Source organism: Meriones unguiculatus, chromosome 17, assembly GCF_030254825.1.
Source record: "Meriones unguiculatus strain TT.TT164.6M chromosome 17, Bangor_MerUng_6.1, whole genome shotgun sequence".
NCBI lineage: Eukaryota > Metazoa > Chordata > Mammalia > Rodentia > Muridae > Meriones > Meriones unguiculatus.
The window spans coordinates 18192473-18218162 of NC_083364.1; the positions used below are offsets into that span (position 1 = coordinate 18192473).

The 25690-nt window shown below is 40.0% G+C and overlaps 1 protein-coding gene across 1 annotated transcript; it reads left to right on the forward strand.

Moving 5' to 3' along the window:
• Positions 1 to 861: 861 nt before the first annotated feature.
• Positions 862 to 14974, forward strand: LOC110548524 (zinc finger protein 431-like). The gene is made up of 4 exons (XM_021636870.2): positions 862 to 1008; positions 12385 to 12511; positions 12694 to 12754; positions 13464 to 14974. The coding sequence occupies exons 1-4, from the start codon at positions 1006 to 1008 to the stop codon at positions 14671 to 14673; spliced, it is 1401 nt and encodes a 466-aa protein (XP_021492545.1). The 5' UTR covers positions 862 to 1005; the 3' UTR covers positions 14674 to 14974.
• Positions 14975 to 25690: the final 10716 nt, after the last annotated feature.

The window sequence follows — 25690 nt, forward strand, 5'->3', positions numbered from 1 at the left end:
TGGGAGGAGCCGGAATACACTGAAGTCCCAAGACTTGTTTTCAAGAGTGTTCTCTCAGGCACTCAGAATTCTCCTAACATGACTCAGTTCCTGGACCATGTTCTGACATGCAAAGCCCACTGATGCCAAACTTTCTTTTTTTCTGTCTTTTTTTCTTCCCTCCAAGACAGGGTTTCTCTGTAGCCCTGGCTGTCCTGGAACTTGCCCTGGCTGGTCTCAAACTCAGAAGTCTGCCTGCCTTTTTCCTCCCCAGTGCTGGGATTAAAGGCGGGCACCACCACTGACTTGCCCATGCCAGACTTCTGTTTTTATCTTCTCATCCCAGGTCCTCACCCTGGAACCTTTACTTTGGGGACCAGAATTGCTGGTGTTTCCCGTCTCAGAGGAAGCCGTTTAAACTTTCGATGTCCTGCCTTCTCCCAAATGCTGGCACAATAGGCCACTGCCGCCGCAAAAGGCCAGGAAAGTGTTAATGATGTGCAGCTGGGAGAGGTGGGAGCAAAACTAGTGTCCCACGGAGATGGCTTATGCGTCGTGATTATCACTCTGGTACCTTAAATCTGGGCTGAATGAGCTGGAAGTCATTTCAGCTGTGAAGCAAGGGATCCCACAATGCACTCGTTAATATGCTAGAGCCCCTGTCACAAGAAGGGACAGTGCCTGCTGAGTCAGAAAAAGTGCAGGGATTAATTTGCGGTCCAGCCCAAGTTCCACCGCAATGCCCAACTCCTCAGCTCTGGACAGTTCCGCGCCTGGGGTGGAACCAAAGGGCTGGGAGCCTCTGTGCGGTGACGCTTCGCAGCACTCTGCCCCTAAGGGGGGTACTCCTGTCACTCAGGCCTCACTAGCCAATCGGGGGCTCGAGGTGGACCCGCCAGTCAAAATGGGGAGGTACTTCCGGTCCTCTGGACTGACGGCTCGGCTAAGGTACTGGGGAAGTCTGTCCTGGTCGTGTGAGCCGCTGCCGGGAGCCGAGGAGAGCGGGGCGAGCTCGGAGTCCGCGCCATGGTGAGCGGGGCCGCCGTCCCCACGCGGGGAGGAGCCGCGGGAGCCCGAGTGGGTTCTCTCCGGGGGCGGGGACCGGCGGCGAGAGGAGGGGTCTGGTGTGATTCTGTTCCTCGGAGGTCCCGGCACCTCCCAGGCGGAAGCGGGACCTCTGAGTGACTCGGTTTCCCTGGCGGCGCCTGCGCACAGCATGGGGCGCGGGAGCCGGTGCTGGGAAGTTGCAGGTCATCCCGCAAGCTCGCCTATGTCTCCAGGGAAGGCAGATTTGCAGCCGGTTAGAGCCCTAGTTTCCCTAGTGTCTTCTGCACGTTATCCTTGACATGCGGGTGTAGGATCCGTCTGCAGTTAATTCTGTGCAGGTGGGAAGTCTGTTGTAGAGGAGTTGTAATCAAGAAACATGGCTGCTGTGACAAGGGATCACACCCCAAGACCTAGGTCTGTGTGACCTATCTGGAATGCAGACGTGCCACACACCTTCGATCCCTCCGCTTGAATACAGACACGCCCTTGGTGCACCCCTTTAATCCCAAAAGATGAAGGTGAATTAGTTTGTAGAAGGAAGCAGGGGTGATAGCTAACCGAGAGGCTGACAAGTGACTAATCCAAGATTTGAGAAAATGAGCCAGAGATAGACACCCAACGAGAAGAAACAGGAAAAAGAGGACTTAGGAGAGCAAGGCAGAGAGGGAAAGGGAGAAGGCAGTTTTGCTGGGACAGTTGTACAGAGACGGGTTACAGAGAGAGAGAACACGCTAGACACAGGAGAATAAGAGAGAATAAGCCAGAGGATGAGAAGGAGCCAGAACAGATTGCTAGGGTTAGTTTGAGACCAAGCAGAGCAATTCAGTCAGAAGATGAGCAAAGCCAGATTGAATCAGTCAGCTTGAAGAGGAGTTTGAGCCAGAACGGCTGAGTTGAACCACTCAGAATTCAGAAAGAGCTAGAAAGAATGAGCTTATTCAGCAGTAAGCCTCAGGCTGAAAAGACTCTAGGCCTAGATTAGATTGTATAAAGGCTAGAAGCTTCAAGGACTAGGCCTAGGTTAGTAGATAGAGGCAGAAAGCCTCCAAGAAGACAATTAGATCAGGCAAATAAAAGTTACTTTTCCGCTGTTATTAACATATCCACATGTAGATACCAAGGTGTCCCATGTGTTAGTAAGGCCAGACTTACTGGGTTTCCTGGCCTCTTGTATCAAAATTGACCCAATATTAATTGTGCTTTTCTCTGTAAGTGTTCTCTCATGTTCTATTGATCTCTATTCTTTCCCAAACAGCACAGTCTTTATTGCAGGTGTATGAAGTTTTGAAATCAGATGGTGTCACTGTGTGTGTGCTGTTCATTCAGTCTTGTGTCAGTCATGTTTTCATTCAAGATGACTCTTTGTCATCAGGTTTCTGCTTTTCATAGCATAAATCATTAGACTTGTTTTTTTTTAAGACAGTTTTTCTGTGTAGCCCTGCTTGTCCTGGAAACTTCTCTGTAGACCAGGTTGGCCTTGAATTCAAGGAGATCCCCCTGCCTCTGCCCTCCGAGTGCTGGGATTAAAGGCCTGTACCACCACTACCCAGCAAACGTTATACTTTTCATTGGAGTTTTCTTGAATCTATACCTCAGAATATGTAGTGAAATAATATTGAGGCTTCCTCTCTACAATCAAGGAACTTCTCTCCTTTGATGGAGTGCCATGAAGACACACATGGAACACAGTGGAGCCAGAACTCTTAAGATGTCAAGTAACTTGGGGCGTGAGGCTGGGAAGTAGCAAGTGTAGCAGAGGGTTAGGCTGCTCAGTTATTGTGCTTAAAGCTCGTTGAATAAATCTCTGCCTCATTATTGGGGAGCTAGCTGAGACAGAAAAAGCTGACTATACATGCTGCTTGTTCACAGAATGTGGACTTTGGGGGTTGGCATTAGGAAAGCATTTGAACACTTTAAATGAGGCTTAATGGTCTATACTAGAAGAGCATGGAAGACAGTGGTGCTGAGAGCACTGTAGATTAGGATGGCCTGGCTCAGGAGTTTTCAAAGGAGAATATAAGTGGCCTAAAGACCATTCTTGAGTTATTTTATGAACAATGTGGCTGCTTTTGGCCCTTGTTCAAAAAAAAAAAAAAATCTTCATGATACTAAAGTGAATGGTTTGGATTAGTGGTGTCAGCGTGGGTGATTTAAATACAGCCTAGCACTGACAGTGGCTGTTAGTGGTTATTCTTATGCAGACTTACAATAAAAGGAGCAAGGAAAAAAAACTACAAAATATACACCTTGAAGAGAAAAGGAGCACAAGGATGTGTAATTCAGCTAAGTCCAGGGCACAGGGAAATTAAAAATTTAAAGATTTTTAATTTTTAATTTAAAAAATTAAAATGTTTTATTTTTTTTAATTCCAGCCTGGGGCTGGAGAGATGGCTCAGAGGTTAAGAATACTGTCTATTCCTCCAAAAGTCCTGAGTTCAATTTTCAGCAACCACATGGTGGCTCACAGCATCTGTAAAGAGATCTGTGCTGTCTTCTGGCGTACAGGCAGAACTCTGTATAAATAAATAAACAAACAAATAAATAAACAAAACCTAGCCTGGTGGCATGTGCCTGTAATCCCAGTCCTCTGGGAGGCAGTGGCAGGCAGATCACTTTGAGTTTAAGGCCAACTTGGTCTACAAAGGACAGCCAAGGTTACACAGACAAACATCTCTTGTGTGTGGGGGGTCCGGGAGGGGATCCATAAGAAAAAAAATTCAGAGAAAAGTGTGGTGCTAAATAGAATAAAGGGAATGGTGACCTCAGGTCAAGACCTTACCCAGCTAAACGTTCAATTTATAAAAAGGAGTTAAAAAAAAAGCTTAAGTAATGAAAGAGAAAGCTGATATGAAAATAGTTAAAGAACAGGAAGAAGTTCTAGCTTCAGCAAGTAGCAGAACTTGGCAGCTTTAGCCAAGTTGTTCTGGTTTTAGAATCAAGGATACAAGAGGTTATGGGATCTGAACAACTGTGAAGAGCCTCTGAGGACAGGTCTGTATCAAGGGGTGTGCCTGCATGGAGGCTTAGAGAGCCCCTTACATGAAGCTGGACAAGTGAATCTTGGGTACACCCAAGAGGTTGGAGATGTCAGAGCCCTGGGATACCAGCCAAGGAAACCTGCCAACGGAGGTGGAGCCAGCACAAGACAGAACAGTAAGTTGTAGTCAGCAACTTGGAGATGAAGAGCACTTTGACATCATTCATGGAGCTGCAGAGATTTGAGTTTTCCCCGCTGGTTTTTGGTCTTACTTTGGTCCAATATTTGATCACTGTGCTTCCTTTCCTCTCTTTTGGACTGGTAATGTATATCCTGTACCACTGTGTGTTGGAAATATGGGATTGCTTTTTGCTTTTGACTTTACAAAGCTTACAGTTGAGAGGTTGCCTGAATCTCCGGAGAGACTTTGAACTTTGGGATTTTAAACTTTGTTGAGACAGATAGACTGAGAGGTTTTGAAGTTAGATTGGCTGTGTTTTGCATTATGATATGGTTGCCAGCTGTGGGGCCAGGGACTAGCATGTGGTGGATTGTGTAAGATGGCTCCCATCCTATGTTTGAAATCTTAGGTGGGAGTGGCCCTGCTTGAGAGGGATTAGGAAGTGTGGTCTTGTAGAGGAAAGTGAGTCACTGGGGTGCAGTTTGAGGTTTCAAGGGCCCAAGCCAGGCCCAGTGGCTTTCTCTCCTCCTGCTGCACACAGGTCCAGATGTGAAAGTCTCAGATACTGTGTGTGTCTACATGTCGCCATGCTCTTCACTGTAATAACAATAGAAAAAACCTCTGAGACTGCAAGCATGCCCCAATCAAAGGCTTTCCTTTGTAAGAGCTGCCGTGGTCATGGTGCCTCTTCATAGCAATGGAACTAAGTGTCTTAGTTAAGGTTTCCATTGCTGTGAAGAGACACCATGACCGTGGCAGCTCTTATAAAGAAAACATTTACTTGAGGCTGGCTTACAGTTTCAGAAACTTAGTCCTTTATAATGCAGGAATCATGGCAGTGTCCAGCAGATGTGCTGGAGAAGAATCTGAGAGTTCTATGTCTTGATCAGCAGGCACCAGAAGAGGGGGACTGTTTCACTGGCCAGACTTGAATATGTCAGGGACCTCAGAATCAACCTCCACAGTGACAGTTTTTCCAACAAGGCCACACCTACTCCAACAAGGCCACACCTCCTAATGCCACTCCCTAATCATGACTCTATAGGGGCATACCTAATCAAACCATCACACTAAGCCAGATGTGAATACTTGGCTCTTAAAAGAGATAAAAATAACTAGAGAACACTTAAGTATATTGTTTTAAAACAGTAAGTTTTTTTTTCCTGGAAGAGGCAATGCCATTAATAAGAGACTGCATGACCTGCTCCGTGTAAAATGTTAGCTGCTGATTCCTGTATGCTGACAGACAAGTGACAGCCAAACGCCTGTGTCCCCATCCTCTCACCAGACTGAAGTGAGCCAAGCAGGTGTGCACTTACCCATATGAGAGAATTGTCCAGTTGGAAATTTCATTTGCCCAAGGTAACATCTCCTGATTGTATACCCACCAACTTGGTTTGCCTTCCTTTCTAAGGTATGGATGAATGCACGCTGGGAAAGTACACAGAAGATCACTCACCTGCCACATCAGAAGATACATAATGGTGTCCCCTGCAGCTCACTGACTTAAACAACCTGTAATGCAGCGATTGCCTAGCCTGTTTCCCTCTACAGTGTACACAGTAAACTATTCCTTCTAGTCTGGTTTCAAGAAAGCAACCATGCTCCACACACAAATTGTTTTCCTGTCACTGAAATGGGCAGCCCACTCCATGACTCAAATGGGTATTTTTAGAATTGTGTGGTGCTACAATCCTTTAATCAAGAATTGAAAAGGTTGACTCAGAAGGGCAGTAAGGGCTGTGTGCCTACACAGTGGGATGAAGGCAACCTGAGTCAACATGAGAACTTTTCTTCACAAAAATATTTTCCTGAAAGCCTGCAGGTGAAGCTGGTCTGGAATGAATGTGTCTTCACAATGTGAAATCACACCACACACTTAGAGAGTTTAGTAAGTTAAAAGCTCGTTATAATAACAAGCTCTGGCTAGCAGATTTTGCTAACTTTATGTAATTATACACTGGAGATTTAGGCGTTCCACATGCTGTCGACCTGGGAAACGCTGCTGACTGCCTGTGGTGGTGTGAATAAGAGTGGTGCCCACAGGCTCAAAGATTTCAGTGCTTGGTCACTAGAGAGTGGTGCTACCTGATGGGCTGAAGCACCTTTGTTGCAATTTGTGTAGCCTTGTTGGAGAAAGTATGTTACTGGGGGTGGGCTTTGGAGTTTAAAATGCTCAAGTGAGGTACATGCTTTGTACATCTAAAACTGCCTGTGCAGTGTTGGAAATACAGTAAGCAAAAAGGAAAGAGAGACAAGGGAATGAATGTTCTAATGGAGCCTAGACTTTTATTGGGAAGTTTTTTTTTAAATTAATTTATTTATTATGTATACACTGTTCTGTCTGTATGTGTGCCTGTAAGCCAGAAGAGGGCACCAGATGTCATCATAAGTGGTTGTGAGTCACTATGTGGTTGCTGGGAATTGAACTCATGACCTCTGGAAGAGGAGCCAGTGCTCTTAACCTCTGAGCCATCTCTCCAGCCCCCTTATTGAATGCAAAGGGGCCTTTGTAAGAATCGGAGTCCATTGTCTACTGGCAAGGTCAGCATAGAGAAAGGAAGGTAGCAGGAATGAAGTTGAATATTTTCCAGTTTTGTCTGCATTTGGGATTATCAGATTAATTAGATAATCAATTTTAGGCTGTTGATAAAATTACTGATAAATACTGCTTTTTAGCCAGGCCATGGTGAAGCGTGCCTTTAATCCCACCACTTGGGAGGCTTAGGCAGTTGGATCTCTGTGAGTTAGAAGCCAGACTAATCTACAGAGCAAGCTCCAGGACAGCCAGAGAAACCCTGTCTCAAAAAGCCAAACCAAACCAGACCAAAAAACCAAACCAAACCAGAAGAAAACAAGACAAAACAACAACAACAACAAAAACAAACAGACAAACAAAAACAAAACTTTTTAAGGTCCACAAACCAGAGCAAACAAGAATATGAATAAAGAAGTGAATTTCCTTTTAGAAACAGAATTACTCTAGTTCCACTAGTTCTACCATAGCAGAATAACTGATGTGGTTCTGCCTAACTGACCTCTTATTTTTCTTGCTGAACACATAAAGCCCAAGAAAGAAGGTATAAGTTATCCTTTGTGTGCTACAGTATAAATTGTTAATCTCTTGAGCACATAGGGCCAGAAAACTTGTTTCAGTGTTTTAAAAAATATTTTTGAGATCATAATTACTTCAGTTAGCCTTTCTTCTCTTTGCTCTCTAGATGTCCCTCCTTGCTTTCAAATTTGTGGCCCCCTTTGCTTGAATTGTTGTTCCTCTTTGAATTTGACCTAAGGTTGGCTGCAGGAATTTTCAGGTCTGAGTAAATGGTTGGCTGCACTGGACCTTGAGGGTGAAATGGACTGTGCACACTAGAGACCCTACACCAGAGGAGAAACAAAGTTCTCAGCAAGTTCAACTGCAATGCAAATTTCCAGTAGAGTGTTTCTCAGTGCTAATGGAATAGAAGGCAGAGATGGGAAGAAGCTGGTGTTGTATGATTCATTTGATCTCTGATCACAGTAGAGGGGAGTCGCCACTCTAGTGAGGTCTATTAGCTTGGTGGTCCTTGCCAAAGAGGGTCCTTGGGCAGGCCTTGCGATGGGAGCATCAGTGAGCAGCAGCATGGTGATTCTTTCCAGGGTTTTTCTCCATTGGCAACATGTGAGTGTACTGTGTCTACTGTGCTGTTATGTATCCGAGTATCTGAGCCATGTTGCCATCCCGGGAATACATGATGTTGAGTAGATGGATCAGGAAGATTACACCTCATGTGCTGTAGCCTATGTGGCAGGAGGCAGGTGTTAAGGTGTTTTGTGTGTTGGCGTGTTAGAAGTAAGTTCAGGGTGACCAAGAAACAGACCACCACCTCAATCGTAGTGTCTGGACAAGTCAAACTCTTGATCAAGAGGCTGTGTTTCTGCCCTAAACAGGCTGCACTTGGATTTTATTAAAAGGAAGGTGGTGGCTGTATCTTTTGTTCTTTGGCTGGTGGTTTGACTTCAACCTTATTTATTTGGGTATTCTGGAAAGAATTGCTACATAGGAAGTGAAGGAGGAGGGGGAAGAGGCACTTCAAGTCATTCAATTTCTACCATAGAGAAGTGGATCTTTGAGTAAACAAATGTTTTACTGGGTAGGAGAGATCAAAAGGATTTGAAATTCCTTGTTTCTAAAACAAGCTTGATAGTATTTGACGGAAAAGACTCATTTAATTTAAACAAAATTTTTTAAAATTTTTTTACAAATCCCTCCTCTGTTTTCAAAACACTTTTTTTTTTCAAGGTCATTAATGTTTTGACACTCTGTCTTATGTTGGAATAAGAAAGTGTATTAGAGAGGGGGTACTTGTTTAGCATTAGTTGATTATGTAATCCTGTGTATATAATTATTACTTCATTAGTATGGTTTGAGCTGAGTCTCCCAGTTAATACAATGGTTTCTTGTCAGAGACATTGACCTATCTTCATTGGAATATTAGGCCTGCACCCAGGCTGTTGCAGGATATTTGATCACACCATGACCCTGGATATTGTGTTGGTTACTGGAAAAACCTGTTTCTAATTGTGGTGTGGCTCAGGCCTAGCACACACCTTTAATTTCAAGCCCTTTCTGCTTGAATATTAAAAACAGGATTTCAAGAGGTTTAGCAAGCAACCAGGAGTAAACATAGGAAAAAAAACTGGAGAGTAAAAGGAAGTCAGGTTCATGGATAGAAAGATGGACAGGAAGTTGGAGGGAGGGACATTCAGTTTGAGGGCTTTTGAGATAGCATTGTGAAGGAAGCTTTCTTCTTTTGGAATGTTGTCTGAGTATGAAGGTAGGTGGGTGCATTCTCTGAGCTAGCAGGCTTTCTTTTTTTTTTTTTTTTTTTTTTTTTTTTTTTTTTTTTTTGCTAGCAGGCTTTCATACCAGCATCTGGCTCTCAAGTCTTTACTGGTAAAATTGAACAATTGAAATGTTATTAAAAACAACACCAGACTGTTTCTTTCTCTCTTTTTTTTATTAATTCAATTTATATCTCAGTCATAGGTCCCTCCCTCCTCTCCTCTCAGTACAACCCTCTCCCCTATAATAGGGGAGCCCCCCTACCCAGACACTCCAGCTCATCTATTCACTTGAGGACTGAGTTTGTCTTCCTCCCTGTGGCCTTGTAGGGAAGTCCCATCAGAGCTAAATGATCAAAAAGCAGGCAACATAGTCTGTGTCAGAGATATCTCCCACTCACCAGACCGTTTCTTAATCAGGGGCTTTCTCTTTTTCTCTCTGTTTTTTGAGGCAGTATTTCTCTGTGTATCCTTGGATTTCTTAAAAGCCACACTGTTGGCCAGGCTTCCTTCAAACTCACAGAGACCCACCTGCCTCTACCACCCAAGTATGGGATTAAAAGTATGTGGCACCATTGTCCAGCAAAATCAGTAAAGTTTTAATGGCTGTTAGTTAGGTTTTTGGCTCCCTTGGGGGATAGATAAACTAACATTCTCTAAACATCTTTTTGACCTTCTTCTCCAAATTTATAATCCATCAATCTAAATAGAATTGAGAATGAAAGAAATAGACTAAATTCCCCATTTAGAGATGGTTTTATGAGTAGGTGAGGCTGCCTGGGTTAGAAAAGGTAGAGACAATAACATTGCGGCCTGCATCAGTGTCCCCAAAGGTCTGGGACACCAGGAAGCACCTACACATACTGTGGCAGGGTGCGGCAGGAAGTGCGTTAGTAGGTGGTGGAGAAATGAAAGATGAAGAGAAGCTGAGCTGTGTTTGTATGTTACGAAGTGAGGCAGAGCTGGAGATATGAAGGTAGTTCTGTTGTTTTTCCTTGGGAAACGGTTACTTCTACTGTCCAATAGAGCCAGTAACAGACAGAAGTGCCAGTGGGCCTGTGTGTTCTTCCTTCGGGAAAACCTGTCACTGTGTGAGTCACTGTGACTCCTGGAGTAGCATCTAGGCCAGGAAAAGAGGCAGTATGTGCTGTCACATTCTCTCACAACTGACTTGACATGTTCTGTGTTTGCTTCTCATCGTTGGCCTTTCTGCTAATCTCTCTAGTTTTGGTGGAGGTTCAACCATGCAAGTGGACCATTCTATGTTGAGGTACAGTTTTGCTATGTTGTGTTTTAACTTTAGCCAGAGATTTCTTTCTTTTTGAGATCTTTGGGTTGGACAAACATTTGAGGACATCTGATGTTAGGATCTAAATATCCAAAACCACTCAAGCAGGGGACAAGAGTCCACACAAAGCAAGATCTTTATTTGAATTAGGCAGCAAAAACTGACAGGTTAGGTACAGCGGTTAAGCACAGACCTGGGAGCTGACTGTGTCCCCAGATGTTCAGCTTACTAACTAAGCAGAAAAATCACAAACCCCACAAGCATCTGTGCAGAGATAGTTACAAGTTTGCATCAGTCAAAATCATTTGTTATTTTCTGGTTAGGATCAATCATTATGTTTGGGGGAACAAAAGAATAAGGAGGAAGTTGGCCAGCAGTGTGGAAAATTTCCAGGTCCCTCTGAACTTTGGAACTTGAACCAAATTTCACCTTATGATCAAAATTGAATCTGAAAATAAAATGGCAGTATTTAGGATAAATCTCATTTGATTGATCCCTTATCTTTGTACCTTATTCAAATCTTCGATTATCTGTTTCAAAGTAGAGGGGATTGTGTTGGGTCCTTAGGATCCTGAGTTTAACTGTGCTGTCAGTGTTTATACCCTCACCATACTTCTTTGTATGTTCGCTGGTGGTTCAGACTGAGCAGCCCACTTCCTTTTCATGTAGCCACACCATCACCACCATTGTAGTTTCCATCCCTAAAACACATAAGATAGGTGGCTGTAGAGATGGCTCAGAGGTTAAGAGCACTGGCTGTTCTTCCAAAGGTCCTGGGTTCAATTCCCAGCAACTACATGGGTGACTCACAAACATCTGTAATGAGATCTGGTGCCTTCTTCTGGGGTGTAGGTATACATGCAGGTAAAACACTGCATACATAATAAATAAATACATCTTAAAAAAAGATAACAGCAATTGCTTATTCTTATTAAGTTTGTTTCTAGCCTTGTGTTTTTAATTTTATATTTTTGGCTGATGGAATTGGGTTTGTTTTACATTTCAAGTATTTACTCTATTGCTGAGCTTTACTCACATCTTGACTTTCAAATTTTGGCAGAAGGTATTTTTTTTTTTTTTCACCAGGATGGCATGCATGACATTAATACTGAGTGTTTAGAATCATTGGATTACAGGTGTTCACATTCTCTCCACTTTTGTCTGTATTTTTTATTTTAATAAATGTGCATGAGCCTTTTGTATGCGCACACACACACACACAGACACATATACAGATACATGGATGTGCACCACCCATGTGCCTGCTGTTCACTGAAGTCAGAGGAAAGCATTGGATGCTCTTGACCTGGAGTTACGAACAGTTTGGCGCCTCCACGGGAGTGTTGAGGATTGATCCAGGCCCTCTGCAAAAGCAGCTCATGATCTTAACTGTTGACTCATCTTCCCTGTACTTTTTGGTTTTGATTTTGGATCAACATTTAGTTGCTAGTATTTTTTAGAGCTCTTTGATGTGTCAGTCACTATCTTATTAAAATGCATTCCTTTGTAGGAATATCATATTCCATTTAGAGTTTAAAGTGGGACACTGGAGTTTTCTGATAGTCTAGTATTGAGCTGAATGTTTAACTCTTTGGAGGAATTTTGAGTGAGTCCCTGAATACTTTTCAGCCTTTTGTTTGTTTTTGTCTTTGAGAGAGGGTCTCACTATGTTACTCTGACTGTCATGGAAATAGACTAGGCTGGCGTAGAAATCAAAGATTCACCTGTCTCTCCTGAGGTCTGGGATTAAAGGTTTGCATCACCATATCCATCTTGTCCATTCTTTTTTGAAGTTAAGGATTTTGCTACAATTTTGCTACTATATACTCAATAGTGTCGATCTGTATTATCTGTTAGTTGTCATTTTTCTTGCAGTGGCATATGAAATTTAATGGGCCCAGAAATGAGAGGGGTGATCTCCCTTTTCTGTTTCCTTCTAAAATGACTTTGAGACTGCATTTGAAATCTGCAATATGGAATAAATGTGTGGAGTGCCCAGAAATATGTAAATATATTCTCAATGAAGTGTATGTTTAGAAGGCAGTAAGTCTCACCATTTCTATTATGTATGTGTGTTGGCTACTTTAGGATGCAGTGACCTATGAGGACGTGCATGTGAACTTCACTCATGAAGAGTGGGCTTTGTTGGATTCTTTCCAGAAGAGTCTTTACAGAGATGTGATGCTGGAGACCTACTGGAACCTCACTGCTATAGGTGAGAATGTTAGTTTTCTTTCATTTTGTAAGTAAGGCTACCAGCATTTCTTGGTTTCTGGTGCACTTCTGTGACTTCAATTGTTAAAATGGAAAAATGTGGTGAATAGTCAGACATGGTTCTCAGGTTTACCAAACATACTAACTTAAAATTTGCGTAAATTTTCTGGTACTGTATTTTAGGCCACAAATTGGAAGACTACAATATTGAAGAACATTGTCAAAGTTCTGGAAGACATGGAAGGTAAATTTCATGTGCTTGCTGATAGAAATGCATCACTGAAGAAATTTTAATGTGTCCTGAAGTTTTAAAGAAGAGCAACAGTAAGCTGGGTGTGGTGGCACATGCCTTTGATCTGAGCACTCAGGGAGGCAAAGGCAGGTGGATCTCTGTGAATTCGAGGCTACCCTGTTCTATAAAAAAAATGGGTTCAAGATAGCCAAGGCTACACAGAGAGAGAGAAAGAAAGAAACAAAAAGAAAAAGAACAACAGTGTAAATAAGTGCACCACACTTTAATCTTATTTTAATAATTGATGATTATTAAATTCTCACAAGACTGTGTACTTCAATTTCATGTAGCTGACCAGTGTTTGCAAGGCATTGCTCTATGAAACAATATCTTAACATATGACACTGTTTAGGTCATAGCCCCAAGAGAGCCATGGTGTAGAACTGTCAGTCCATTTAGTTTCGTACCATTCAGTTAACATAAAGTGCATACACCTTGATTAGGTGATCAGTGTATGTCAAGACCTTTTTTTTCTGCAGGTAGTTCATAATAAAGCTAGCATTACTCATGTAGTAAACTTCTCAAAGTTTAATGAGAGGAACAGTTTATGGGAGGGAAGAAAGTTGTAGAGAAACCATAATCCCTATAGCTCATGTTTATGGGGAACAAAAAAATTAAGTTATGTGAATGAAGTGTGAAAATCTTTTGTTTGTTATTTCAGTCACTCTGGATACAAGCCATATGAGCATAAGGAATATGGAAAGAAGCAAAATACCTTTACACAGAACAGTTTTCTTCAAATATATGAAAGAGTCCATACTGAAGAGAAACCCTATGCTTGTAATCAATGCAGTAAAGCCTTTACAAATTTCCTTAGTCTTCGAAAACATGAAAAATATCATAATATAGAAAAACCCTATGAATGCAATCACTGTGGTAAAGCCTTTCCAAGTCAGAGTTCTCTTCAAATACATACAAGAACTCATACAGGAGAAAAACCGTATCACTGCAATGAATGTGGTAAAGCATTTGCACGTCACAGTAATCTTGATATACACAAAAGAACTCATACAGGAGAGAAACCCTACGAATGTAATCAATGTGGTAAAGCCTTTGCAACTCGCAGTCATCTTCAAATACATGAAATAATTCATACAGGAGAGAAACCCTATGAATGTAGTCAGTGTGGTAAAGCCTTTGCATATCGTAGTAATCTTGAAGCACATGAGAAAACACATACTGGAGAGAAACTTTATGAGTGTACTCAGTGTGGTAATGCCTATGCAAATCGCAGTAGTCTTCGAAATCATGAAAAACATCATACTGGAGAAAAGCTCTATGTATGTAATCAATGTGGTAAAGCCTTTGCACGTCGCAGTAGTCTTGAAATACATGAAAGAACTCACACTGGAGAGAAACCTTATGGATGTAATCAATGTGGTAAAGCCTTTACACGTCGCAGTCTTCTTCAAATCCATGAAAGAACTCACACTGGAGAGAAACCTTATGAGTGTAATCAGTGTGGTAAAGCCTTTGCGAGTCGTACTAGTCTTCAAAGTCATGAAAAACATCATACTGGAGAGAAGCCCTATGGATGTAATCAATGTGGTAAAGCCTTTGAATTAAAGTGTAATCTTCAAATACATCAAAGAGTTCATACTGGAGAGAAACCCTATGCATGTAATCAATGTGGTAAAGCCTTTGCAAGCCGTCGTTATCTTCAAAATCATGAAAAACATCATACTCTTGAGAAACTGTATGAGTGTAGTCAGTGTGGTAAAGCCTTTGCAATTCGCCGATATCTTCAAAAACACAAAATAACTCATACTGGAGAGAAACCGTATAAATGTACTCACTGTGGTAAAGCTTTTGCATATCGCAGTAATCTTTATAGACATGAAAGAAGTCATACTGGAGAGAAACTGTATTAATGTACTCAATGTGGAAAAGCCTTTGTATATTACACTAGTCTTCATCATCACAAAAAATGTCATACTGGGGAAAGAGTCTGTGAATGTAACTGAGGCAGTAAAGTTTTGGCACATCAGTGTAATCTTCAAGCACATCAAAGAACTTATACTGGAGAAAACCCCTCTGAATATAATCAATGTGATGGTGCCTCTGCATGTTACAGTCTATTCAAAGACAGGAAAGAATTCCTACTGGACAGAAACACCATAAATCTTAATACTTTGCTCATGTAAGATCCATTAAAACCGTTTCTTCATTAAATTATTGTCTTGTTTTCAAATTGTATACAAATTATTTAAGAAGAGAGGGACAAGAATAATTTGAGTAGTAAAACCTGTTTGCAAATGAAAATGTTATTTATGCTGTCATCCATTTTTATAGGTTATGCTCTGTTAGTTTGTTCTAAAGAATAAACTTGTTCTGAATACTTTTTCAGAAACACTAATGAATGGCCGAGAATTGTCTCAGTGGATAAAGGTGGTTGCTGCTAAGCAGATAACCTGCATTATTTCTCTTGAATACCCTCATTACTCAACCAAAATTTTCTCTGATTTCTACACTTTGGGCTTTGACAACACCACACAAAAATGTAAATATTTTTACAACCTAAATAAGGCACAGTGAGTCCATTCACCTCACCCATTGAAAGCACTTGCTGCAAAACTTGACTACCTGGGTTTGATCTCTAGAAGTCACCCAGAGGAAATAAGGACTAGACATCAGTTGTCATCTGACTGGTGCATGCACCCTGGATCAGGTGTATACACATAGGTAAAAGTTACTGATGAAATTAGGAAAGCAAAAAAAGTAACAAAATACTAAGGTCATAAATGATTTACCAGTCGTAGTTAATGTAATGTATTCCAATAAATGTTTCTGTTTATCAAAAGAATGATGGTTCCTGTTTAAACCTTACATAATCCTTTTATTCTCTGATTTAAAGATAGGCCATTTAAAAAACTGCTGGGTGTAGTGGTGCATGTCTGTAATCCCAGCACTTAAGAGATAGAGTTAGCTTGAGTTCTGGGTTTGAGGCCTGCTTGGCCACATAGTTCCAGGATGGCATAGCTATGTAGAAAGACCATGTTCAAAATATCCAAACAACCAACAAACCAACAAAAGCTAAAAAACCACCACCAACAGAATATCCCAAATAACACAACCATATTTCCCATCATTGATTTCTTCTGGGGTTAGAATTTTGTAATTTTGGTTTCTTTGAGAAGCAGAAATAAAGGAATATGTTTTTGTTTTAATGCCAGGTGTGGGGATATGGGACTGCTTCACAGCAGCTGATTATTATTTGCCTCCTGCTCTAGCAGAGGTGTGATTTTGCCAGAGGCAGATAGTTTCTTGTTGGTGTAATGTTCTTGTGGAATGTATACAATTTACCCTTGTTCATTCGAATGATGATTTCTCTACCCGACTATCTGGTTTCAATTTGGACATTGCATTGTGATGTTTATTCTAAGCATCACCTTTCTCAAGTTTATGTAAACATGCCACCATTTGTTCTCTGTCAATCAAACAGCCAGTGCTGCATAATGGAGAGAATAAGGTGGGACATCCTAGTCCAGAGGTAAGGAGAGCAGAGTTTGGCAAGAGAGGACTTGGAGTCATGAGGAGAGATGAATTGGACCTAATATGTACCAAAAGCAAGTATAATGTATAAAATCTGAATGGCAGGAAACTGTGGGCTTTAGGTAATTAAATAATTCCTAGTCTCTGGTGATTTGGGTATACATCTGGTTTAGGAATAACTGCTGTTTAACTAAAAGATAATAGTAAATATTAATATCCAACAACAAATGGAGTACCAATGTGTGGCAGAATTTATCGTAATCTGGCAAGAACTTACATAGGAAGTAAAACTATAGAGCAGTTTTTTAGTTCTGTTCCTTAAAAACAAAGCAAAGGTAGTTCCTAAACTAGGGGCTCACAGATTCTTGGTTATACAGACCCCCTGCAGAGCAGCAAGGTCTCCAACAGGCTGCAGAAAAACAAAAATTGATATATACAAACCCCAAAGAGCCAGTTTCTTTAGGTAGAGGAAAAAAGTGACTCTTTAACAAGGAAGCTTCTCAAAGCCAGACTCTGTTAGCCAAGGCAGAGAGTGAAATCCCTTTGAGAAGGGGTTCTTGCCCGTCTTAGGAGTAAACATTTGTGGACTTTAACTTCCCAGAGTGAAGAAAGGGTCAGGATCCAGTGAAGGAGGCAGAAAAAAATATCTCTCCTTGGAAGCAGGAGCCAGAGACAGAGAAGCTTCAAGCATCTGAACTGGTAAGGTCTAGAAGAGAAGCTGGGCCTAAGAAAGTAAAGTCCTTAGGAAAAGGTTTTGAGATTAAAAAAGAATTTTCTATGTTGAAAATGGAGGAAGACACAATGACACGGTGCTTCTGGGTACCATTTGAGTTTGTTTCTCTTTGTATACAAATATTTTTTTCACTGATTTCAGTTTTGTATATTCTCTTTGGGAAAGATCAGGATAAGACAGACTTGGAGAAAGAAGAGACTGAGAAAATAGATGCTAAATTAAAGGTCATAGAACAGAGGTTGGGGGAATCTTTGAATCAAGAGTCTTCAGAGAAATCCAATCTGAAATTTACAATAACCCCAAACGGAGTTGCAGATAAGAGAAGTCCACAGTGGCTTGAAGATATTGCAAAACTGGCAGCCTATTGGGATGTTAGAAAATCTTCAGTTATAGGCCAACTTGGTCAGATTGGATATTGTGTATGTATTGTTATGGTTCAATTACTAGATGGTCTATATGCTAAAGTAGAAATGCAGATCCTGTTTAGTGTTGTCTTGGAACAAGGTCATACAGTGACTGGTGTGCTCCATTTTACAGAGTTTGGAGAACTAAAATACATGCACCATGCCATAGGTTCATATTCAGAATTCCAGTGGGCTTTTGCCTTAAGTTCTGGAGAGCAAGATCCTAAGGTTATATATTTGTTAGAGATGGTGAATTTTTTGAGATGTCCTTGCAAAATTGGGGCTGATGGTGCTTCAGCATGTATAGCCATTGGAATTCAATATTTTAGACATTATGACATGAAACATGTTACAGATATAACTTAAAATCCTACAGGTCAAAGAGTTATGAAAATATCCAACAGTAACTTTAAAAAAGTCATAAAACAGAAGAGAAATATAAAATATCCCCAAAATAGATAATGACTTATTAATCTTAAAATGTTTAAATGATATAAGTAGCACACCTGCAAAGACACAGTGGAATTTAGAAAATGACTGCTGAATTAGAGCAGCAAATAAAGCTCCTAATTTCAAAATGAAGAACAGGGAATATATTATATTGGGGAAGAGGTTTTGTGTATGTTCATAAAGGAGAAGAGAAATTACGGGTTCCATCAAAACTAATAAAAAACAGATATGACAGAGGAAGACCACCTGAAGATCTTGGCCACACATGAGAGAAATCAAGACCAAACAGAACAGGTAACATAAATTGATGGTCCCTTCATGTGGGAACAACTCTAAAATTGACTGAGACATAAAAAAATGTCTCTAGCCAGAACTTCAACAAATATGCCATTCTTTTAATTGGCATAGATAAAATTGGTTTACAGTTTAGTCTCATCCTGCACATCTCATATATTTATACTTTTAGGACTGTATAATGCTTGTGAGAAATTATATGTTTGCAGAACAAAAGGACTGGACACTGGGATCAAACCTGACAGAATTCATCCTTCCAGCATGCTGAGACATTGACACATCTGTTCCAGCTTTTTGCATGTTCCAACATTCTGCTTGTTCTGCCTCAACTGCTTCAATTGCTGTTTTTCATCATTCATGAGAATGACATCCAATTTCCTTTAAGGGGGTTGGGTAGGTTTTTGGTTGTTTTCTGTGGCTATGAATGTTTATTGTCATTGTCAGATGGTTATAAATTATTAATGGTCTTATTCAGAGAGAAAACAAAGTTAGATTGAGGGATTGCTCTCTTCCTTTTTCTTTTCTCTATTTTTCTTAGATAAGGAGAAAAAGATTTAAAAAGAAAGAAGGGAATACAGGGATAGCTTATAGGAATAATAAGACAAAAGGTAGATTATTGAATCTACTCAACTTAAGGCTTTTTTATTCTCAAATAAGGTGATTTTTAAGTCTGGTATAGCATTTTGTATATTGATGAAAAAATAAGTCTAATTATAATACATTGGTAAATTTTAGTATATTGATACAAATTCAAGGTTACTTCCAATACTTTTAAACTGCTATTACAAACTGTTTAGGGTATTAGGTAATGCAAGTTAATTGTTAATTAACTCATAGTCATGTCAGACACTTTTAATTTATCACAGGAGTCTACCTGTTAATCCTAGGTTTAACAGATAGATACAATTTTGTAGACAGGTTGATTATATAAAGATAGGTAAGTCTTTAAAAAAACTTCAGAGACCTGCAGAATATGGCATTTTAAAAATATTATTATCTTAAAGATTTTTTTAACAGTGAGACAGGTTATCTCCTGGCAGCACCTGCCTACCTCAAAGAAGATGATGAACATCAAAGAACCTCCGTATGGAGATGGCATCATATGTGGTGAATGAGCCAAGTGGGCAAAAAGAAAATGCCCTCATTTCACAACAGACAGAATTCTGCCAAAAATGGGAACGCTTAAATGCAGGACAAGTCAACTGTCAAACTCTACCAAGACAGGGTAAACAAGGCCTAAATAGTTCCTGCTTCACATACATGTCTGTCAAATATTCTGAGCTAGAAGGCTGAAGATGATGCTCCGTTATAGAGTTATGGGTGACTGTTTAGGCAGCAAACTGCCTCTGTCAATTTTTTATTTTTTGGAAGCTGCTAACATGTACTTTCTATTTACTCCAGTAACTGATTTTATTCCTTCTCAAGCCTCTGGTGGGGTGGAAGACCAAATAGTCATAGTTCCACAATTAAGCTTAAGTTGTTTAGAATTTAAGAAAATGTTTTCATATGGGTAATACCAATAAGGATGAAAGTTAATTTAGGTATAGAACTCTATAAACTTGTCAAGATAGGATAGATAATCTAATATTTTAAGTTGCCAAGCGCATGTGAACTGGACATTGCACATGTAAATCTTACCTAATAGTTTTCATAACTTTTATAATTATTGTATTGAAAGAAAAGGAGCCTTTTATTGGACTGAAAGGGGGAAATGTTGGTATAATATTCTTGTGGAATGTATACAATTTACCTGTGTTTATTCAAATGCCGATTTATCTACCCCACTATCTGGTTTCAATCCGGACATTGCATTGTGATGTTTCTTATAAATATCAACTGTCTCAAGTGTGTGTAAACATGCCACCATTTGTTCTCTGCATTTTCAGTTAAACAACCAGCCAGTGCTGAGCAATGGAGAGAATAGGGTGGGACATCCTAGTCCAGAGGGGAGGAGAGCAGAGTTTGACAGGAGAGGACTTGGAGTCATGAGGAGAGATGAGTTGGACCTAAGATGTACTAAAAGCAAGTATAATGTGTAAAATCTGAATGGTTGGAAATTATGTGGGCTTGGAGGTTTAGGATGGAGTTTCAAATGCATGCCCAAGGAAAAAATTTTCTCTTCTTTATACATGCACATACATAATACATATGTGGACATATGTATGTATGTAACATATATATGTATATATACATATGTATGTATGGGACATATATATGTACATATATATGTTAATTTGGGTATAGAACTCAAATATGTACATATGTGTACATATGTGTATGTGTACATATGTGTATATACATATATATCTCCAAGCATTCTGCCAGGTGTTTCCTCAAGAGCTGCTTTCAGAACTCAGGTGCTCCAGCTGAAACCTCACAGACTGCTCCAGCTGGGTTTGCAATTTCCTAGCTACAGATGGTCTCACAGAACCTGAACAGCCTGCTCTTCCTGGACTTGGTCAACCTTCCAGCTTTTTGCTCTCCCATCCCCAATATTGACACCATCAGTGTCAGGAGGAAGTAGCCAAAGACGATTAACTACTTCACCCCTTATCCATTTATTATCAATGAGAGGCTGGGATGTTTGGTTTCAGACATCTCTGGGTCCCTGCTGTAAGGCATGACTAGCATACCCTGCCCTCTACCCTGAATTCCCCAGCCTAGGGATAGGGCTTCCCCTCTCCCAGAGTCCCTTCCTCTCCCACCCTCCTCCTCTCTGTGTCTCCTCTTCTCCCCATCCTGTCACCCTCCTCCCACTCTGCTCCCAATAAGCCTGCATTTATATCTATCTTTGTCTGCTCCCAATAAGCCTGCATTTATATCATTTATATCTATCTTTGTCTTCCAATTAGCCCATTCCATTATTTCAGTCATCCAGGCAGGGACCCAGGGATATCTGAAATCAAACAAATGGTACTGCTCCTGTTGGATGCCCAACTGTGTTTCCTAGCAGTCCCATTAGATGGCTCAGAACTACCTGTAATTGCAGGTATAGAATTTCAAATGCAGTCTTCTGGGTTCCTTGGGCACCAGGCAAACAAATTGTAAACACACACACACACACAACTCTATACTTAAAATATGCTTTCTTCATGCATATATAAAATTAAATTTATGTGTATTATTGGAACACAGTCCTGGAATGGAGTCATATGAGAATTCTGAATGATCGTGAGAACACTCCAAGAAAACAAGAGTCTTGTGATTTCAGTTCCTTTCAATCACATACTTGCTCTTGGTACGTATTTTTATGCTTCTCTCAGATGTGACAGATAAGAGTGAGATAACTAATTATTGATTGCTGTTGTTTAACTAAAAGTTTAAACTAGAGCTGGGTGTGGTGAGGCAGGCCTGCTTTTCCAGCACTCTGGGAGGCAGAAGCCACTCTATGAGTTCAAGGCCAACCTGGTCTACAAAGTCAGTCTAGGACAGCCAAGGCTACATGGAGAAACCCTGTCTCAAAAAAACAGACAAAAAATGTTTAAACCCTTCTTCTATGTCTGTACCATATGTGTGGTTGTTCTTGTCAGTGTAACAGCTTGAATTCATGAGAACTTTGCTCAGATGTTATGTCTTAATCCTCAGAGTACAAACTGACTCGGGCTCTGTATAAAGTTGGCCATTGCATGAGAGTTCAGTCCAGTTCTTCTACTGGCTCCATTCTACCAGGTCCCCATGTCTCAAGCAGTGACAAGAGCTAAATAGTTGGAAATCGGCAATGGGATAAGAGAGTGAGGACCCTCAAAGGAGGTGAGTGAGAACCATAGGCTGGAAACCAGGAAATGCTTTGCCTTGTGTGGAGTGGGTGCATCATTTTTGAATAGAGCACACTATTAAGATCACATCTAATGGCATTCTTGCAAGTTGTTCATGATTACGGTTCCTGGTTTCCAGAAGAAGAACTCTTTTTTGTTTTGTTTTTGTTTTTTGAAACATGTTTTCTCTGTGTAATAGAGCCCTGGCTGTCATGGACTCACTTTGTAGAGCAGATTGGTCCCGACCTCCAGAGTGCTAGAACTAAAGGTTTGTGTCAACATGCCTGCTTTCAGATGATGGACTTCCGATAAAAATGTATGGGATAAAGTCCAAGAGAAAACAAGGAAGATGATCTAGGGAGAAAAATTCCTGTTCAATTCTGGGCCACTTGACTATAAACTTGGATTGTTTACAAAATACTTAAGGAAGATGAGGAGGTTATTAATCATGAGGTAAAGAATTCTTGAATAAATCAAAACTGAAAATCAAACTTTAAAATTGGTAAAAGAAGGGGAAAAAAAAGAATATTTTCCCTGTTCAAGCAAAATAGAAATGAAAAACAGCACCACTGACTAGTGTCCAGGTGACAACTCTCTCAGCTCCCTCGCTATATTTTCATTTAGCTAGAGATGCTCCATTGCCTGAAAAGCATGGTAAAGTATTGGATAAGGAACCTGATCATCAATCGAATCTTAAATAAGTCTTCCTGGTGAGGACTTATGAGAGCCTATGAACCAGCTAACTTTATAACCTAAGCAAGCTAGGGCACACAGGGAAGAGAAATTTCTTAACCAATTCCTTTTCTGCCTTGTGAACTACACTGGGTATTTCAAGTAAATTTCAGCAAAATAAAAATGTTTTACACCTGATTATGCACTAACCAATCTGTTTAAAATACTAGAAATGTAGATGGCATTGAACAGTCCTCACAAACCTGGACAGGCAAGGGAAGAGCTACAGCTATTGAACTCAGACTAAAACAGGCATTTGTGGATCCTGTGGATCCTAAACTGAAGCTGAACTAACTTACTTTACCTAGAAAACTGTCTTCTACAGGTCTTAGAATACCAGACAACACACCTTTGGATTGAATTTATTTACACCACAAGGGTCAGAAGATGTTAGCTGCTTTGCTTAATCTTGCTCAATTAGTAAATCTGGGGATGACCTGTTGCTGCCTATCAGTTATCTCTGTGATACTTGCTGCATTGTATTGCCCCTAGCTAACTATGTGTTTTCAGAGCATTACACAGTCTACAGATTTTCAGATCTTATTTGTAGATTACCACAGAAGAATAGGAAGTCATTATCTAGCTGGCAAGATGTGGGATTCTTGCATAGAAACTGAATTTGTGATTACAAATTGTCACAATTACAAATCACAAATTTTGTGATTACAAAAATTGTTCACCCTTCTCCCGTCCCACAGGCAGATACTAATTTTATTGGTGGCTAATTTAATGGTATAGAAGGGATTCATGGCCCAGATATTCATTTTTTTGTCTATTAATAATTCTTTTCTTCAGCCCAACAGGTGGAACTGGCTGTTTTAGATTCATCTATTATGATTAATTCTGTTATGGTTAATTCATAAACCCTTATGTATCATTTCAGATTCTGCTTATGTTGTAGGATTATTCCCAGCAATAGAAAGTGCTTTAATTTCATCTTCACTTTCTGTTATGCTCCCAGTACAATTGGAACTACAACATCTGGTTAGAATCTGTCCACATCCTTTGTTTATATTCATTCATGCACACTCTATCATCTCTGTTTTTTTTTTTTTTTTTTTTTTTTTCAGAATGGGATAGGCAGGCTGATGCACTAACCTGCTCTGTTTTTACTTCTCCAGAACAGGAACATCCACACCTACACACGAATGCTAATAAACTTCATGCACCATGTCCTGCTTAGACAAATGTGACAAGTGTGCAGGAGGATCCTATTTGGGCTCCCTTACACTGCCCTAGTATGTAGCTGCAATTAATCCCAGAGGAAAAAATACTAATGAGTTATGGCAGATATATGTCACTCACTTTGCTCTGGTGAGACAGATGCCCTCTCTGAACATTTTCTTTCTTTTCTTTTCTTTTCTTTTCTTTTCTTTTCTTTTCTTTTCTTTTCTTTTCTTTGCTTTTCTTTGCTTTTCTTTGCTTTTCTTTCTTTCTTTCTTTCTCTCTCTCTCTCTCTTTTTAAAATTTACTTATTATTATATATAGTGTTCTGCCTGTACTCCAGAAGAGGGCACCAGGTTTCATTATAGATGGCTATCAGCCACCATGTGGTTGCTGGGATTGAATTCAGGACCTCTGGAAGAGCAGCCAGTGCTTTTAACCTCTGAGCCATCTCTCCAGCCCCCCCTGTACATTTTCAATGATACATTTTATATCTATCTATCTATCTATCTATCTATCTATCTATCTATCTATCTATTTGGGAATAGTTCCTCAGTCCTCAGAGAATGCTTCTGCAGTGTGCTCTTATACAAATATTTGTTGTCTAGGAGTTATAAAACCTGGTAAAGAACCAGACTATAGTAGTAGCTAGTTTAAAAAGTTCTTTAACAAATGGAATATTAATCATATTACTAGCATTCCTTATAATTGTCACAGCAGGGCATAATTATAAGAACACATAGAACATAGAACACTAATTAATAAAAAAATGAAAAGTGATGTACAAGGGGTATTCTTGTGATTTTTAAATTTTTAAGCTTTAGAAATTTGTCAGTATGCTCTATATGTTTAAGATCTCAGAAGCATTTCTCTACAGAGCATTCTGAACTTTCTTGAGTGGTTTAAACAATTTGAGACTTGGATGCTCCTGGCTGAAGAAAATTGGGAAGCAGTATTTTTCTGTCATTGCAGGTAGATCTATTGTGTGAGATATATTTTAATAAGGTAAAAACATTACAATGGATCTGACATTACTATTTTATTTCACCAAAACTGTTTGTTCATAAATGTCAAGAAAAGGAGAAATTTAAGAATTCACTTTCTGTGCCATCAAGCCTGGTTAAAGGTGCTTGCAGCCAAGCCTTATAACCTGACTTCAGCTCTTAGAATCCATAAGGGACCAACTTCTCCACACTGTCCTCTGACCTCTACATGTGCACAGTGGAATATAGAGTCACTTCCCACCCTGCAGCATCTGTGCATACATGTACACCCACCCAGAAGAAATAAGCACACAAGGGCATAAAAAAATGTAATAATATCACGTTTTTCTTTGGTAATGACAAAGCTCTTGCACCTTTCAGTAATAATTGCCATTTCACACTAATACCAAAGCACCTGGATAAAATGAATTCTGAGTTTACAATTTAGAAAAGCTGGACTCTTTTTATTTTATATCTCTCTCTATCTATTTTTGGTTGAAACATTTTTAAAAATTTATTCAATCATTCCCTGTCAGCATAGGAGAAAGTGGTCCACAGAGAATTAAAAGATTTAATGCATGTCATTAAAAACAGTACTGCTCTGCATGTCATCAAGGACAGAACAACTTCAGTAGACAAAGCAAAAAATTCAGGAGAGACCAGAAAACAAATAGTTCGGAAAACTGCTATAAATAATCAGAGACCTAAACTGACAATGCAAATAAATGACATTGAAATTGAAGGTTTGGTAGACACATGAGCAGATGAAACAATAAATTTACCAAAATCTTGGCATCCAGATTGGCCTCTCCAGGAGGTAAATATTCAGCTTCTAGGGATTGAAACATTATCTCAGGGAAAACAAAGTTCAAGATGGGTTG

Bases quoted from the DNA above. Each gene is read 5' to 3' on its own strand.
- LOC110548524 (XM_021636870.2), top strand. The intron at 12,512-12,693 runs GTGAGAATGTTA...ACTGTATTTTAG, and splicing joins CTGGAACCTCACTGCTATAG to GCCACAAATTGGAAGACTAC. The intron at 12,755-13,463 runs GTAAATTTCATG...TTGTTATTTCAG, and splicing joins AGTTCTGGAAGACATGGAAG to TCACTCTGGATACAAGCCAT.